General features: G+C 41.1%; 1 protein-coding gene across 2 annotated transcripts in view; it reads right to left on the bottom strand.

The window, feature by feature from the left end:
• Window positions 1-603: 603 nt before the first annotated feature.
• The window catches only part of APBA1 (amyloid beta precursor protein binding family A member 1), an 88,383-nt gene continuing 72,716 nt past the window's right edge, over window positions 604-16,270 (bottom strand). For both annotated transcript variants that reach the window (XM_085043514.1, XM_085043515.1), the window contains 5 exons: window positions 14,388-14,567; window positions 13,369-13,581; window positions 6,287-6,406; window positions 5,494-5,634; window positions 604-4,140 (listed from right to left, as the gene is read on the bottom strand). In XM_085043514.1, the coding sequence (XP_084899640.1) occupies window positions 4,069-4,140; window positions 5,494-5,634; window positions 6,287-6,406; window positions 13,369-13,581; window positions 14,388-14,567 (726 nt within the window). In that variant the 3' untranslated portion in view covers window positions 604-4,068. The remainder of the gene's footprint in view (window positions 4,141-5,493; window positions 5,635-6,286; window positions 6,407-13,368; window positions 13,582-14,387; window positions 14,568-16,270) is intronic.

The following is a 16,270-nucleotide window of genomic DNA, read 5'->3' as shown; positions in this document are numbered from 1 at the left end:
TACTCTTGACAATTTGTGTGGCACAGAAAATCCTACAAAGCCTCACCAAAAGAAACACTCCCTTGGCTTTTTTTTTTTCCTTGACTTTCAAATTGAATCATATTTTTATAACCAATCTCTCATTATACAAATATTTCTAGCCTTAGCACAGGCCATTCCAGGATTAATTCTACTTTTTATTTATTCAAATGGTATTAGGTCTTTAATAATAAAGCATGCTGATGACATTTGAAGGAAAACGGTAATTTCAGAAATTACACTAAGTGTGAAGAATTTTTATCAAAGCCCCATTTATGAAAAAAGGCTACTTGAAGTTATTTAGTCAATGAAATAGTATTTCTGTCACCATCACAGTGACATTTCACACAGTAGAAATTGGGATGCCACCTTAGATTAGGAATCAGCTGTGTTTAGGAGCACTAGTGTAATGTATTATCTGAAAAGAATATTGTTTTAAAACTAAAGTTAACAGCACACCTGCAGAAACACATAGAGAATTATTTCAGACTAAGTGGCAAAAGAGACGTTCAGACACCTTCCAATAATGTATGCATTCAGCATTGGCAAGTCAGCCTCTAGGTCAGTATGAGCAAATTCTCAGCCTTTTCTGAGGTATTTTTGTTCTGTAGTTTATTGTTGCAAATCTTACAGACATTAGCGCTCTGTTAAATAAAGGAATGTAGCACAGTAAATACATCACAACAATGTAACTGGCCAGAAACCCCCTACCCTGTCCCATCCAAAGCAAAAAGCCCACCCTTCTCCCCTCTGTCTCTCCCCCAAATCAAACCAGCACAACTTCATTAGAGAGGTCAGAGACTGGTGGCAGGAAACATCAGAGAAAATTACATTCAGTAGATGTGCAATATCAACATTCCAGGCTCACATATATTTATATATATATTTATATTTATATATAGAGATCATTAAATGTTTACAAAGAACAATATTGTTACAAATACAATACTATGCTTTTCCCAACGCTTTACAATAATTTCTATTCATCCTCTTTACAGAACAATAGTACAACTTCATAGTCTAGGTACTGCGCTAAATATATACAAGAGATCTAAACCATGTTGCTGTCTTGAGAAATACATTTGTTTTAGAAAAGAAGGAAAGCTAGCAAACTTGGAAATCCAAACTGAGACTCAAACAAGGTTCAAAACAAACGTGTGAAACTTCTGAAAAATAAAAAATACAAGGGATGTTTCATCCTTAATGTAAACACTGAAGAGTTAATTAGACTATGAAGCAGCAAGGATGAAAGAAAAAGAATTCAGGTCTGTCACTGAAAAAGGAATGTAAACCTTTGAAGGAATGTTCCTTTGCATCTGTTAAAAATCCCCATATCTGATCTATCAAACTGCTGCAACACTCTAGAGAACAGCCAGCTTTCCCATTTGAGTTCCATTTTCTTGAAACTCAGTTTACAGAGTAAAATGGGATTGTTTACAAGGCTGGTCTCAGAGGAGTGTGCACACAACTATGGACCTCTCAGTTTAGAAATCTTATGCGCGTACTGTAATTGGAAAAATGAGATTTTTTTGCTAAATTCTGGTTCTGCAAGCATTCATTTGCTTACTGTTAAGCACCTATTTAGGATGAACAGTAACTTCACAGACTCCTGGATGCAAGATTTCCAAAGAAACAGTTGTTTCTTCTCTAAATACATTTGCTTGTTCAGATCTTCATCATTTCCCAGTGAAGTGAGTTAAAGATTTCACCACAAGCTAGACAGAACCACAGAAACAAGTGAAGTGGAGGACATACACATAGGAGGAACCCGGAGTATGATAATTGTGTCTTCAAGAGTTCACTAAGTTTCCTCAGGCAATGTATGGAAAGGCTGCACTGTATATAATCTTCTAAATTGTACATGGTTATATACCATATTTACATTTATTACTATATATATGGAAAGTTCTAGAAAAAAAGGTTCAAATTACCATAAACCAGATGTCTACAATTAAACAATATACTCACAAGCCATTAATTATCTTGTTGCATCAGTCAGGCAGCAGAGTTAAGTACTAACCTGGAATACTAACACCATTCTCTCTTGTGCAATCTGCTATTCTGGAGCCTTGGATTAAATTATATAACAACAAGAAATGCAGTAAAATCAAGTCATTGTACATTAATATCAACACTAAAACATATCCCCATACTACAACAGTTTATGCACCACTTCATTATGTCCCTTATATATGTGCTTCCCACAGAAACACAGTTTAACTGTGATCAAGCCATGGTTATCCATGGCTTTAGAAAGCCATAAAAGGACCTCTGACAAGAGTGCTCAGTGGTTCTCAGCAGTGTTTGCAACAAGTGCCCATGCACACACCCACTTCCATGAATCCCCATAGCAATGTCTAGGATCACCACTGGACTGCAAGCAACGCTTACATTGCACAGCTCACGTCACAACAAGTGAGAAGCAAGTGACTATCAACAACATCGCATTTGCAAAGCAGAAGTGGTGTGTGGCTGTGTGTTGTCAGCTCTTGTTTTCATCTCACTGAGCCTTTCCACTGCAGTAAAACACAGCACAAACTGTTTCTTTAAAAGAAATCAATATACGAGCCTGGACTAAACGCATGGTTCAACTTCAGTATAAACACCAGTATACAGTCCTGAAAAGAAGTAACTACAGAGAATGTAGAATTCTCCTCTCACTAGGAAGAAAAGCCACTGCTTCTTTTTTATTTTTACCCCTCTTAAAAAAACCAAAGAACCCAACCCAGCCCCCTTTCCCCCTTTTGTCTCTAGCATGCAACTTAGAGGCTAATCAAATACAAGATTTCATACATCCCTACAGTTTATCATCTTCATACAAGTGCATATAGTACACACGTATCTCTTGTAAGTGCCATACATATGGGAAAAAAATCACAAGCTAAATTATATAACAAAATAAATAAGTTTATTCCTGCCTCATCCTTTCCACTACCTATAGCATGAACTAGAGAGGAAGTCAATATAATCAGACAGGTCTTTGGACAAAAATATATGTTAAAACTGGCTCAGAGAAAAAAATTACTTAAACAGTCTGCAGATCTCTTATATTCAAACTTCATAAATAGGAAGCACACTTTTAAAAACGTCTATATACACTGGCACACATGGCTATGTGCACCAAATTCGGAATTAAGAGCCTAGAAAAAGTGTAGCTATTCAGCAAATCCCCTCACTATTTCTCTTGTGGATATTTAAAGATCCTCCCCCCCATTTAAACTTCTAAAATCAGGAAGGGACTATAAAAGACAAAGCAGAAGAAAACTAGGAGTTAGAAACCTGGGGGCAGAGAGGGGAGGCAGCTGTAAAAAATGCCTTCCAAATTTCTAAGTGTAAGCAATGCAAGTATAACATGTTCCAGCAACTCATGGAGTATCTTTTGGGGTCCTACTGTCATGAAGAACTGATGGCAGAGGGGAATTAAAAGGTGTATATTTGGACAATTAATTTTACAACAGCAGCATTTACTGAGTCTTCATAAGCAGGTAATTTTACCTGAGGGCAAAACAATCCTTTTGGTATTCTACTTTAGCCACAGACACAAACCTTTAGTACTGAGGTTAGTGCCTGTGGGAAAATAGGGCAAGACAAGCAAAGTTGCATCCAGGATATCCAAGAGAACACTTTGTACCCTACACTTCTACCCATTTGGTAAAGACATCTTTCATTCAGTAACATTTAATTTACTCGGTTTGTAAAATTATAGCCACAAAAACAAAATTGATTATGTAGAATGAAACAGAGCCATCTGTGAATTCTGCTGTAAACTATGCTGCTGTTATTTTCCTGTTTTGCGTGTATGAAGTTTCACTTGTAAAAAGATGCAACCAAAATAGTTCTATAGATGTATTTTGCCCCTTACCAAGATGCAGGAAAATGGTGGGAGGAAGAGTTAAAAAGGATGGAGGAGAGACCAGCGGTGTATTTGTGTCTGTGAAGGGGGGAGAGAGAGAGAAATGTCTCTGCAGACACAGAAATGCAGCACTAGAGAGACAAGCACAAATGAGGAAACACATCTTCCATGCACACTGTGGTGGTGAAGTGTCGGCTTCAGATGTAAACTGGCTGCTCTTGTGCAGTCAACAGTCTGTACATGGCAGCTGGCATTGTCTTCATATGAATCTAGAGAAAACAAGGCAAGTTAATCGATGTTCCTAAACCTGCATACCTCAGGAAAAGGACCCAGATAAGGTCATACAAGGCAGAAAAAAAAGTAAGACTTGAGAGTTTTCATACCCTTATTAAAGTATTGCAGGTGATGATTTTATGAAACAGTATGTTTAGTATTGATGAATCATCTAAAATTGTGGACACCGTATTTTCAGGGTAAGGTTCTTCTACTAGCATAGAACTATGGGCAAATAATGAAAGAAATAAGAGTGCAGGCCTGCTCTCACTTCTGTTTTTTGGATTTGATTAGCAATAGGCCAATAGAAGTAGAACCACAGAATTACGGAGCAGTTTGAATAGGAAGGGACCTTTGAAGATCATCTAGTCCAAACTGCCCTGTTGCAGGTATCAACACTTTTCACTAGACCAGGTTCCTCAGAGCCCCATCCAACCTGGCCTTGAACACTTCCAGGGATGAGGCATCCACAGCTTCTCTGGGCAACTTCTGCAGTGCCTCATCACCCTTATAGTGAAGGATTTCTTCTTATGCCTGGTCTAAATCTACCCTCTTTCAGTTTAAAACTATTGCTTGTTTTTCTGCACTGGGGACCCAGGTAAAAAGTCTCTTTCCATTTTTCTTAGAAGTCCCCTTCATACATTGGAAGGCTGCTGTGAGGTCTCCCTGGAGCCTTCTCTTCTCCAGGCTGAACAACCTAACCTCTCTCAGCCTTTTCTCACAGGAGAGATGCTCCAGCCCTGTGACTCTTTTCATGGCCTTCATCTGCATCTACTCAAGCAGGTTCATGCCCTGTTCATGTTGAAGACCCCAGAACTGTACACAGCACTCCAGGGAGGGTGTCACAAGAGCAGAATGAAGAGGGAAAATCACCTCCCTCACCCTGCTGGAGACACTGTTTTTGATGTAGCCCAGGATACAGTTGGCTTTTTGGGCCACAAGTGCCCATCCTTGGCTCATGCCCAACTTTTCCTCTACCAAGTTCCTCTCTGCCAGGCTGTTCTCGATCCCTTCACCCCCAGTCTCTATTGATGTTGGAGATTGCCCAGACCCAGATGCAGGACCTTGCACTGGGTCTTGCTGAACTTCACAAGGGTTACATGGGCTGCTTTTCTAGCCTGTTCAGGTCCCTCTGGTGGCATCTCTTTCCTTAAGCACTGCTGAGCTTGATGTCACCTTCAAACCTGCTGAGAGTGCAACTCAATCCCACTGTCTATGTCACTGAGGAAGACATAACAAAGTATTGGTGTCAGAGCAGTCCCTTGAAGGGCTTGTTACTGGTTTCCACTGGTTGTTACTGGTAACAGCAGTGAACTGTGCTATATTGCCCAGACATTGCTGCATCTTACCTCCCCAACAGCATTGGAGAGGATGTGAACAATTTTCTCATGGGGTGTTGCTACAACGCTCTGCCCATTGATTTCAATGATCCGGTGGCCAACACGCACGCCTCCTCGCTCTGCTATGCCTCCTCTCATAAGGCTACAGATCTGCAAGGCAAAGGACACATTTATCATGGGCTGGATAATGAACAGAGACTTTTGATTACCCATTTTTGCCTGCAAGCTATGAATCAACATTTGAACACGGAGACATTCTAAGATGCAATCAGTCACTGGCTCAAAGTAAAATTTGTTAGTGACAAGTAACTATTGGATATTCTCTTCAAAGAGCAGAACAAACTGTCAAAAAAGGCTGTTTGTGTTGTGCATTACATGCCTTATGGTTAGGAAATTCATGAGGGTATGAAGGACCTCAGTTTAATGATGCTGATGAGGGAGATGCCTCACGACAAAAAGGATCAAGAACAGGCTTTTTCTTTTGAGATCACGCAACGGCTTGCTTAAAGACATGTATGATGCATGCTGAAAGCAGAGTCTTCAACACATTTTTGGGTTTTTAAGCTGAAACAAATTTTTTGTTCCTCTGGCTGACTCTAAAGTTGTGAAGTAAGTAAAGTCAAAGACAAAAATTGCTCTTATTAATCCAACTTCTGTATCTTAGACTTAATACTTGCAAAATCCTGCTTGCTCTAAGAAAGAAAATAGCAGCTTCCCTCTTTCCACACTGAAACTTACCCACACATGGAGAAAAAGTTTCATGTATGTTAAAATGTGATCAGAAAGCGAGGAGGCTACTTACAATCCCATTCTGCACACTGAAGCCCAACTGATATCTGAGGTCTGGTCTTCTGATCAAGACTGTGGTTACTGGAGGACATCTAACTATGTTCAGTTTAACCCGGGCCTGGTTTTTCAAACCCTGAAAAAAGCCAGCACATTGAGAGTTAAACATTTAAGATAAGCACTGTACAAACCAAATCAAACAAACAAACAAACAATTAAAAAAAACCCCAAATCAAATCCAAACCAAACCAAGACAAAAAAAAGTGTTAAAGCATTGACATGGGAGCAACCCTGAATATATTTGTATGCATTGTACCAGAATCTGATCACTGAATGTCAGACACAAGCATCAGAATATTCAGTGAAATGAGTGATAAAACATCAAATTTCTTTTGCCAAAAAGCTGGCACAATAGTTTTAGGAAAACTAGATTCCTGTTGGCAGTTTCTTAATTTGATAACAGAAATCATGCATAAAAGGAATATTAAACAGGTATATGCAGCACACCAAAAAAGCCAATGAACTTTTAAATAAGTAGCTAAGATAGTTACAAAAAACTTTGCTTCCCTAATGAAATAGGTTAAATTCTATCACGCAAACAGCAGGTTCTGCTATTGTACAATCCTTGTACAAGCAGTGCTCATAATTTCCATTATTCACAGAAACACAAGATTGATCAGGCCGGAAGAGACCTCATTGAGTCATCTGGTCCAACCTCCCTGCTCAAGCAGGATCACCCCAGAGCACATTGCACAGGATTGTGTCCAGATGGTTTTTAAACATCCTGCAGTGAGGGAAACTCCACAGCCTCTCTTGACAATCTGTTCCAGTGCTTGGTCACCTACACAGGTTATTTCTTCATGTTCACCTGGAACTTCCTGTGTGTCAATTTCTGTCCATTGCCTCTTGTCCTATGGCTCGGCACCATGGAGCAGAGCCTGGCTCCACCCTCATGGAACCCTCCCTCCAGGTACTTACAGCATTGATAAGGCCCCTCTCAGCTGCCTCTTCCTGAGGCTGAACAGGCCCAGCTCTCTCAGCCTTTCCTTGTAAAGAGATGCTCCTGTCCCTTCATCATCTTTGTTGCCTTCCCCTGGACCTGCTTGCTCCAGGAGCTCCACGTCTGTCTTGTGCTGAGGAGCCCAGAGCTGGACACAGCACTCCAGATGTGCCTCACCAGGGCTGAGCAGAGGGGCAGGATCACCTCCCTCCACCTGCTGGCAATGCTCTTCCTGAGGCACACCAGGACAGTGCTCCTGACCACAAGGACACACTGCTGGCTCATGGAGACCTTGTTGTACACCAGGATCCCCCAGATCCTTCTGCACAAAACTGTTTTCCATCACATCAGTCCCCAGCCTCTCCTGGTGCATGGAGTTGTTCCTGTCCAGGTGCAGGACCCTGCATTTGCCCTTGCTGAATTTCAGAAGGTTCCTCTCTACCCATCTCTCCTGCCTGTTGAAGTCCCTCTGAAGGGCTGCACAGAACTTGGGTATTGGCCACTTCTCCCAGCTCAGAGCCACCAGTGAATGTGCTGAGGATGCATCTGTCCCTTAATCCAAGCCATTGATAAATAAATTAAACAATACTGGGCCCAGTATTGAATGTTGAGGGACACTGCTAGCTACAGGCCTCCAGCTAGACCCTGTGCCACTGATTATGACCCTCTGGGATCTGCCATTCAGACAGCTCTTAATCCAACTCTCTGTCCACTAACCCAGTCCACATTCCCTGAGTTTGCCTATTGAGAATGTTGTGAAAGACAGTGTGGAAAACCTTGCAGAAGTCGAACTAGACAACATCCACTGCTCTCCCCTCAAGTATCCAGGTAGTTGTTTCATTGTAGAAGGCAGTTAAGTTTGGTCAAACATGATTTACCTTAGTGAATCCATGCTGACTATTGCTGATCATCTCATCATCCATGTGGATAGAGATGACCTCTAGAATGAGGGTTTCCATCACCTTTTCAGGGACTGAAGTGAGACTGACTAGACAGTAGTTCTCTGGTTCTCTTTCTCGTCCTTTTTAAAGACCAGGGTGCCATTTGCTTTCTTCCAGTCCTCAGGCCAGTCTCTGGATTGCCAGGACTTTTCAAAGATGATGATCAGCACCCTTGCTTTGGTGTCTGCCAGCTCTCTCAGCACTCATGGATGCATCACATGAGGGCCCGTGGATGTGCAGATGTTGAGTTCGCCTAGGTGTTCTCTAACCCAATCCCCTTTGACCAAGAGAAAATATTCCTTCCAACATTCTTTTACCCTGATCTCCTGGGTCAGAGGGCTGGTCTTGACACCAAACACCAATCCAAAGGCAGTGTTCAGTAACTCTGCCTTGTCTGTGTCCTCTGTTAGCAAGGCACCCCCTCCATTTAGTAATGGGTCCACATTATCATTTGTTTTTCTTTTATTATTCATGTACTTGAAGAAGCTCATCTTCTTGTCCTTGACATTCTTGGTCAGATTTAATTCCAAACGCGCCTTTGCCTTCCTTGTCTCATCTCTCCTTACTCTTACAACCTTTCTGCATTAATTCCAAGAGGCCTGACCCTGCTTCTATGTTCTGTGTATTTCCTGCTTATGCTTCAGTAATGACAGGAGTTTTTCATTCATCCATGCAGGTCTCTTGACCCCTTTGTTTGACTTCTTGCTCATTGGGATGCATTGTTCTTGAGCCTGAAGGAAGCGATCCTTGAATATCAGCCTTCCCTGCCAGACTTCTTCCCATGGGATTCTGTTAAGAAGATCCCTAAAGAGGCTAAAATGAGCTCTCCTGAAGCCCATGGCTCCATCTTACTTGCTCATGGGCTGCCCCCAGTCTTCACACCTCCAACAAGGCCTTTCCTATTTGTTAGGATGAGGTCGAGCAGCACACCATTCCTGCACACAATTCCAGCACACCATTTCTACCATCTGTGACAGGAAGTTGCCATCTATGCTTTCCAGGAACCTCCTGGATTGTTTGTGCTTTGCTGTGTAGCTTTGCCAGAAGATGTCAGGGTAGTTAAATTCCCCCACAAGAACCAGGACCTGTGATTTTAAGGATGTCTTGAGCTGCCTCTAGAAGGCCTCATCCACATTCTCCTCGAGATCAGGCAGTCTGTAGCACACACCCACAACAGTGTCACCCTTACCAGTCTGCCCTTTTATCCTAACCCATAACCTCTCTACTCACTTATCATTTACCTCAAAACAAGAGCTTGATATATTCCAAGTACTCTTCCTCCCTTCTAAATAAGTTACATCACAGTCATCATAAACTCCTTGCTACCAGAAGAAAACTGAAGGGGAAAAACTTATTTTGATTGTCAGGGTGGTAAAACACATATTGCCCAGAGAGGTTGTGGAGTATCCAGTCTTGGACTTATTTAAATCCTAAGAAGCCTGCTCTACTTTGAACCAGGCATGACCACCAGACTCAGAGATTGTGCTCATATGGCTCCCTAAAAACGCAAATGTAATAAACCACAAATAATTGCAATCCGACTCCCCGTACAATTTCAAGTATTCAGAGCTCTTGGAAACTGTAAGGAGAGGTTTTTGAAATTCTTCATTCACACAAAGTATTAGCCATAAATCTATACATAAATAAAATCCACATAAAGAACAAATGCTTTCTAAAAAAAAGCAACTTTCAGCTCACTTAAATGCCTGCCAGTTCGTGTTTGCTTCTGAATTCCTTTTATATATATAATTATAATCTAGATCCCACTGCAATCAAGGTGTCAGACACTGACTTCAAATTATTAATTCTGAAAAATAATTCCTACTATAACTAAGATAACACACTGAAGTCTCTACATACTACTGCTGCTGATTCTGTTGAGCTGAGCTCCAGATTCAGCAGGGACTTGAGCAGCGAAACTGGCATCCTGGCAGGATGAACTATCTTAAAGTCCATTTTGTTGTCAGTGCCTTAAATTGGGTGCAATCAACACTGGGTGAAAAGAGCTGCCCTCACTTCCACGCAGTGCTGAGCTCAGCTTGGCTCATTCTTGAAAGTGGTTCAAAGTGGCATGTATTTCAGAAGTGGCTAATTTTCAGTAGTATGCAGACTGGTAATGTAAACTGATCAGAAACAAAACAATTGCATATTTCGACCACCTTTATTTGTTTATCTCATTTCTGAGTACGCTTCTGATAGTACCCAGCACCAGATGCTTCTGAAAAGGATACAAGTAGCATAATCCTATTAGGGAACAGCCACAACACATGGAAAGCTTCTTCCAAGCTCTGTCAGTTTGAAACTGGTTTGTGGTAAATTAGGAGCAGAGATTACATGTGTAATACTGAATTATCTTGTTTGAAGTGCTTGTGACATATGTTTATCCACATAACATTATCATCTTTTCACAGGAGTCCTTACAGCATGCTAAGGAAATCTGAAACCTGGGATATTTCTACCACATTTAATGATCTCCACTTAGATCTTTCATATATATACTTGTTTCATATATACTTGTTTCCAGAAGTGCTATATGAACAACTAGAAAAGTGTGGTTATGAAGAACTGCAAACACAGACTATCTCCTCTTTAGAAAAACAAAACAAAAAGTTATCAGTTTCTGTGGAAACTGTGGTATCAGTGAAGGACAAGGTCTGCAGAAGCTGGAAAGAGCAAAGCTGGTTGGCTCTGTATTGTGAAAGTACTCATGTGCACAACAAAAACTCCAAATTTTTTGCACTCCAAAAACTCCAAACTCCTAAATTTACAGGGAGTTTTGTTTCGATCATGGTGGCACAAAGATATTTAATATGATTTTTTTTTCTTCTTTTCTTTACAGATGTAAGACTATTTTTGCTGTATTTTCAGTATGTCATGCTTACAGGCTATCATTTCTACTCACTGAATCCAAAACAACTAGTTCAGTGACTTATGCATCTATTATTTATCAGAACTCAACACTAACATTTTGGGAAACCTGAATGGGAAGTTTTTATAACAAACATCTTAGTTCAAGTATTAAGAGATAATCCATGAAGGAAAAAAAAAAAAATATTTGGTATTTTTTTTACTTGGCAAATTTACCTTCTAAATGGAAAATTTATTTTGCAATTAAAAACAAAAAAAAAAGAAAATGCAAAAAAAAATTACATAATACAGCTTGTTACCAAAAAGTAGCCTAAATGAGTAAATAAATCTAACACGTATATTCCTATAAATCAGAGAAGAATGTCTGCATAACGTACCATCAGCATTACGTTATGTGTCTGCATGTGATGACCTGGAGAGCTAGGCAGGACCATTTCAATAAACAGCTAATTTCATACAGCTTTGTCTGAAACACTCACTAGTGATGTATCTTTCCTGATCTTTAAACTCTGATGTTCAAATACTTATTCATTTACATGCTACAGCTGCCCCAGACACTGTTCAGTTCCAGACGCTCTGCAGTCACATGCTTTTTGCAGTCACATGCTTTGCTAACAGGTAGAAGAAAGCTCTTCCAATTAAAATATCCCATTTATCCAAAAGAAGAGAAGAGAGTGCCACACTTTCAAGTAACTTGGGCAAAGATGCCACAGGGGATATGTCTTTCGGGCAAAGATGCCACAGGGGATATGTCTTTCAGCCAAAGTTTTAAAGCTTGAAAAATAGGCATAAACAAACAAAAAAGCATTTACTCTATTTCATCCAAATACTAAGTCGTATTTAACAGCTAATATGGCCTATGTCACTATTAGGCACCTGAGCCTCCATTTGTGATATAAAATTTCAAGTGCTTATCTGGCAGTATCTTCCTTCTGAACAAAATATTGCGTACAGAGCCCTTGTCTACACAAGTAAATAGCACAGGACTCCGGAATGGCACTGGATGCCATCAGTCTGGACTTCATCAAGACTTTTGATGCTGTCTCATGATATCCTCATAGCCAAGCTCAGGAACTGGATGGTGAGGTGGATTGAGAACTGGCCAAATGGCAGAGCTCAGAGGGCTGGGATCAGTAGCACAGGGTCTATTTGGGTGCCTGTAACTGTAGGTGTCCTCCAAGATTCAGTACTAGGCCCAATCTTATTTAACCTATCATCAGGGATGGAGTGCCTTCTGAGCAAGTTTACTGATGACACAAAGCTGGGAGGAGTGGCTGATACCCCAGGTGCTGTGCAGCCCTTAACAAAAGAACCTTGACAAGGAGGAATGGGCAGAGAGAAACCTTCTGAAACTCAACAAGGGCAAATGCAGGATCCTGCAACTCACAAAGAATAACCCCAGGCCCCAGCAGAAGATGTCCAGCAGTGCCCTTGTAGCCAAGAAGGCCAGGAGCATCCTGAGGTGCATCAGGAAGAGCATTACCAGCAGGCTGAGGGAGGTGATCCTGCCCCTCCACTGAGCCCTGGTGAGGCACATCTGGAGCGCTGTGTCCAATTCTTGGCTCCTCAGGACAAGAGAGACATGGAGCTCTCAGACCAAGCATGTCCTGTGCAGGGCTACAAATATGACTGGGGGATTGGAGCACTTCCCTCGTGAGGAAAAAGTTAACAGTTGGACTCAAGGATTTTACAGGTCTGTTCCAATCTAAAAAATTCCACAATTCTGTGGAAGACTGGGGGAGCTGGCCCTGTTCAGCATCGAGAAGAGAAGACTGTGAGGGAACCTTCTCAATGTATGTAAGAATCTGAGGGGAGGATGTCAGGAAGATACGGTCAGGCCCTTCTTTGTGGTGCAGAGCAATAGCATGAAAGGCAAAGGGCAGATGCTGGAGCACAGGAAGTTCCACTGGAACATTAGGAAGAATTTCCTTTTCAGTGAGAGTAACTGAGCATAGGAGCAGATTTTCAGAGAGGTTTTGGAGCCCCCTTCTCTGGAGATATTCAAAAGCCATCAATATGAAATCCTGAGTGATGTGCTCTAGGGAACCCTGCTGGAGCAAGGAGGTTAGATTAGTTGACCTCCAGTGGTCCCTTCCAATCTTACCCATTCTGTGGTTTGGTGAGGAGTCAGAAAATTGGTGTGGCATAATCCACACTGTATTTTATGAACATGAAATGGAAAATGCTATGCAAACATTTGGTAAGAATTTTTTAAAGAGTTTTATACTCTCTGCTCTTAAATTATGTCACCCCTTTAAAACGTGTAGCTACTAGAAACATTTTCCCTACCTTTATAATGCTCTGACATGTTGACAGTGGTAAACCAACCAAACTGGTCCCATTGATTGACATGATTTGGTCCCCTATGTTCAGCTTCCCAGACTTCTCGGCCGGTCCTCCATGCATCATGTTGGCTATGATGACTGTAGGCAAAATGGATCCCCAGCCAGACTCCACAATCACCACACCTAGGATTTCTCCCTTTTGCTTTTCAATGTAAACCTGCAATAAGAAAATGTATTAAAAAAAAAGACTTTTTTTCACACCCATGGAACTGATTGATATCACCTCCCTCCAAACATTCACAAAACCAACACACATACCCCTCCTTGTTTATAACCTGCTTTCCTAATTCAAAGGTAAAACAAAATAGGGCACACGTTTACTACCTTTCATTTATTTTCAAACATTAAATGATCAACACTACATAGTATAGACTTTACCTAGCTCACAACAGCCCTCAAAAACAATTTCTGTATATGAGCAAAAGAAACTGCAGTGAAGGAAACCCTGGTGCCATGGGCTTTGGTGGACAAAGCTAATTAGGAAGAGATTGCAGGAGTTCATGACTGTGGACTGGAAAAGCATTACCTGTGTGTTCACACTGCATACTGGTTCATTTTCATTAAGCAAGCTGCAAAGCCTTCTGGCACACACAATTATTTAAAACCTGGAATCAGTCACCTTCATAAACATCTGTGTCTCTATAAATTTTATGTTGTTTACTGTAATCTTTTAAATTGTTTTAATCTGTTAATCTGCTTTAAGTTCACTTTCAAACATGTCTGAAAATTGTTTGGTAAAAAGAACACAAAAAGATGGTAAATCATTTGACTGCTGATAAATTTGGGGTTCATTGTTTGCCACTGAAACAGAACCAATGACAGCGTGTTCTGTAAGGAAGATACTCTAGACTAAGATAATTTATAGGAAGTATTAATGGCTTTTTGATTTCTGCCAACATAGGCCTGCAACTGATAAAGAGCAGCTTAATATTGTAATGGGAAAAAGAAAATAAAGAGACATACATCTTTGCAATTTTCAGATTTGGAGAAGTGAATCAGGTCATCATTGTACATGTCCTGGGTATTGAGCAAGTCGCTGTATTCCTTCTGGCTAAGGTCTTCTGGGTTGATTCCATTTGCCCTCAGAAATTCTTGGTAAGCCACACTAAATGCTTGACCTATGGACTGTGCAATCAGCTGTGCCTGTAGCAGTTCCCAGAGAAGGGAGAAGAGAAGAAAAGAAAGAAAGTGGAACATTCTGACAATCATGTCCATGGACACTTTCTCTATTACAATCACACTGTAAAATGGATCACCAAGTTGACAAGCCTACAAGTTTCCACAACCAAGTCAAAAAATATTTGTGCCTTAAAAATTAATTTAAAAGACCCACAAAATGTCAACTCATTCATCTCTACCGTGAATCTAGCTTGGTAAGAAATTATAAATTTCAAATATTAGAAAGAAAGCCATCCTTTCATAGGTAAGAACTGCTAATACAAGTGTAAAGGTATAGTCACTGCAGTGTCTGGGTCTTGCACCTACAATTCTAACCATACATGCAGCTCCCAGATGGCTCTCCCTTCCAGCAAAGGCAATGCCATTCTCTGACAAGCAGGCGGTGAAAATGAAAATGTCTACTAGAAAACATACAACCACATTTAAAAGGGTATTTCCAACTTTTCTTACCACCTTTTAGAACCACCACATTGATAGTGACTACTCCTACCTCAGCCTCTGTCAAAAAAGGAAAAGGGCAGCAACTAGTGACCAGGTCAAGCCCTTGAACTGGAAATGGTCATATGCATCTCCTTCTTCACCCTGCTACCACCATCAGCCTCTCTCCCCTACACTTATTTCCCTCCTTCCAACTTACATGATCGTGTCAGTTCTCTGCCTCTTTCCCCTTTATTCTGTCCTTTGTAGGCACCCTCTTTCCCCTGCAGATTCCCATAGTCTTCTCTGCACCCAAAGCCACCAAATGCACCGCTTACTACACTGCATTGCTCCTACCCTGAGCTGTTTTCTTCTGCAGCTGTGGGAGAGAAACTGGGCAGCAGGCAGACAGGGGAAAGTTCTGTGCCAAGCAAGGCCAGAGGGATGCCTTCCTTTGAGACAGTAATCATGGTTAGGCAAGTAATGGGCAGGAGAGGAAAGCACAGCATGGTGCAGAGTACTGCTGTATAGGTGGAGCAATTCATGCAGTGAGCACTGTGTAGTGTACAGGAGTTGTCCATGATGTGCACTGAAACAGCTCTGCCTGTGGTAAAGGCAGGGGAGAGACAGAGAGCTCCACAGCTGACAAGGGAGGCCTGGCAGAGTGCTGGTAATGAATGAACGCTGCTCAGGTGTACTTTTATACAGTCTGCTGGTCATATTTAAAATCTAGTTTGGTCCCTAAGAAAGGAAAGATTCCCAACCCCGGAATAAAAATTTTAATGTACCATAAACAGCTCAAACTAGCATTAAACTTGCTGATGAGAACGGCATTATTGAAAAGACCAACATGAAGACTGGCAGTTTATTACCAAAGCTCAGATAAACCTAATTCTGACAGCAAGAAAATGGGAAAACTGCACCTCCATAACTCAGTAACATAAGTGCAGACATTATATTCATATATATGTATCTTCCCATCAGGAAGAGATCAGCTCCCATTCAGACATCCAGCATTTGGATACATCACTGAGGTTCCACTCATTTAATGGTACTGCTCTAATTACAATTGGAAATCTGGTGCTGTCCTCCTTAGACAAAGACTCATCCAAGCAGAGACATGTTCTGGCCAACACCCACCTGCAGGCTTACAGTTTCTGTTCCTTACTTTGTAGATTCTGTCAAGTACCCAGCTGTCCCAGAAGAAAAGACTAGTTTTATAATATAAACAAGCTGCATTAGTTCACAGG

The sequence above is a fragment of the Lichenostomus cassidix genome, chromosome Z (genome assembly GCF_008360975.1).
Source record: "Lichenostomus cassidix isolate B80296 chromosome Z, HeHo_3.0, whole genome shotgun sequence".
Lineage (NCBI taxonomy): Eukaryota > Metazoa > Chordata > Aves > Passeriformes > Meliphagidae > Lichenostomus > Lichenostomus cassidix.
Note: the sequence above shows the minus strand (reverse complement) of the source record. Positions and strands in the feature narration are given on the sequence as shown.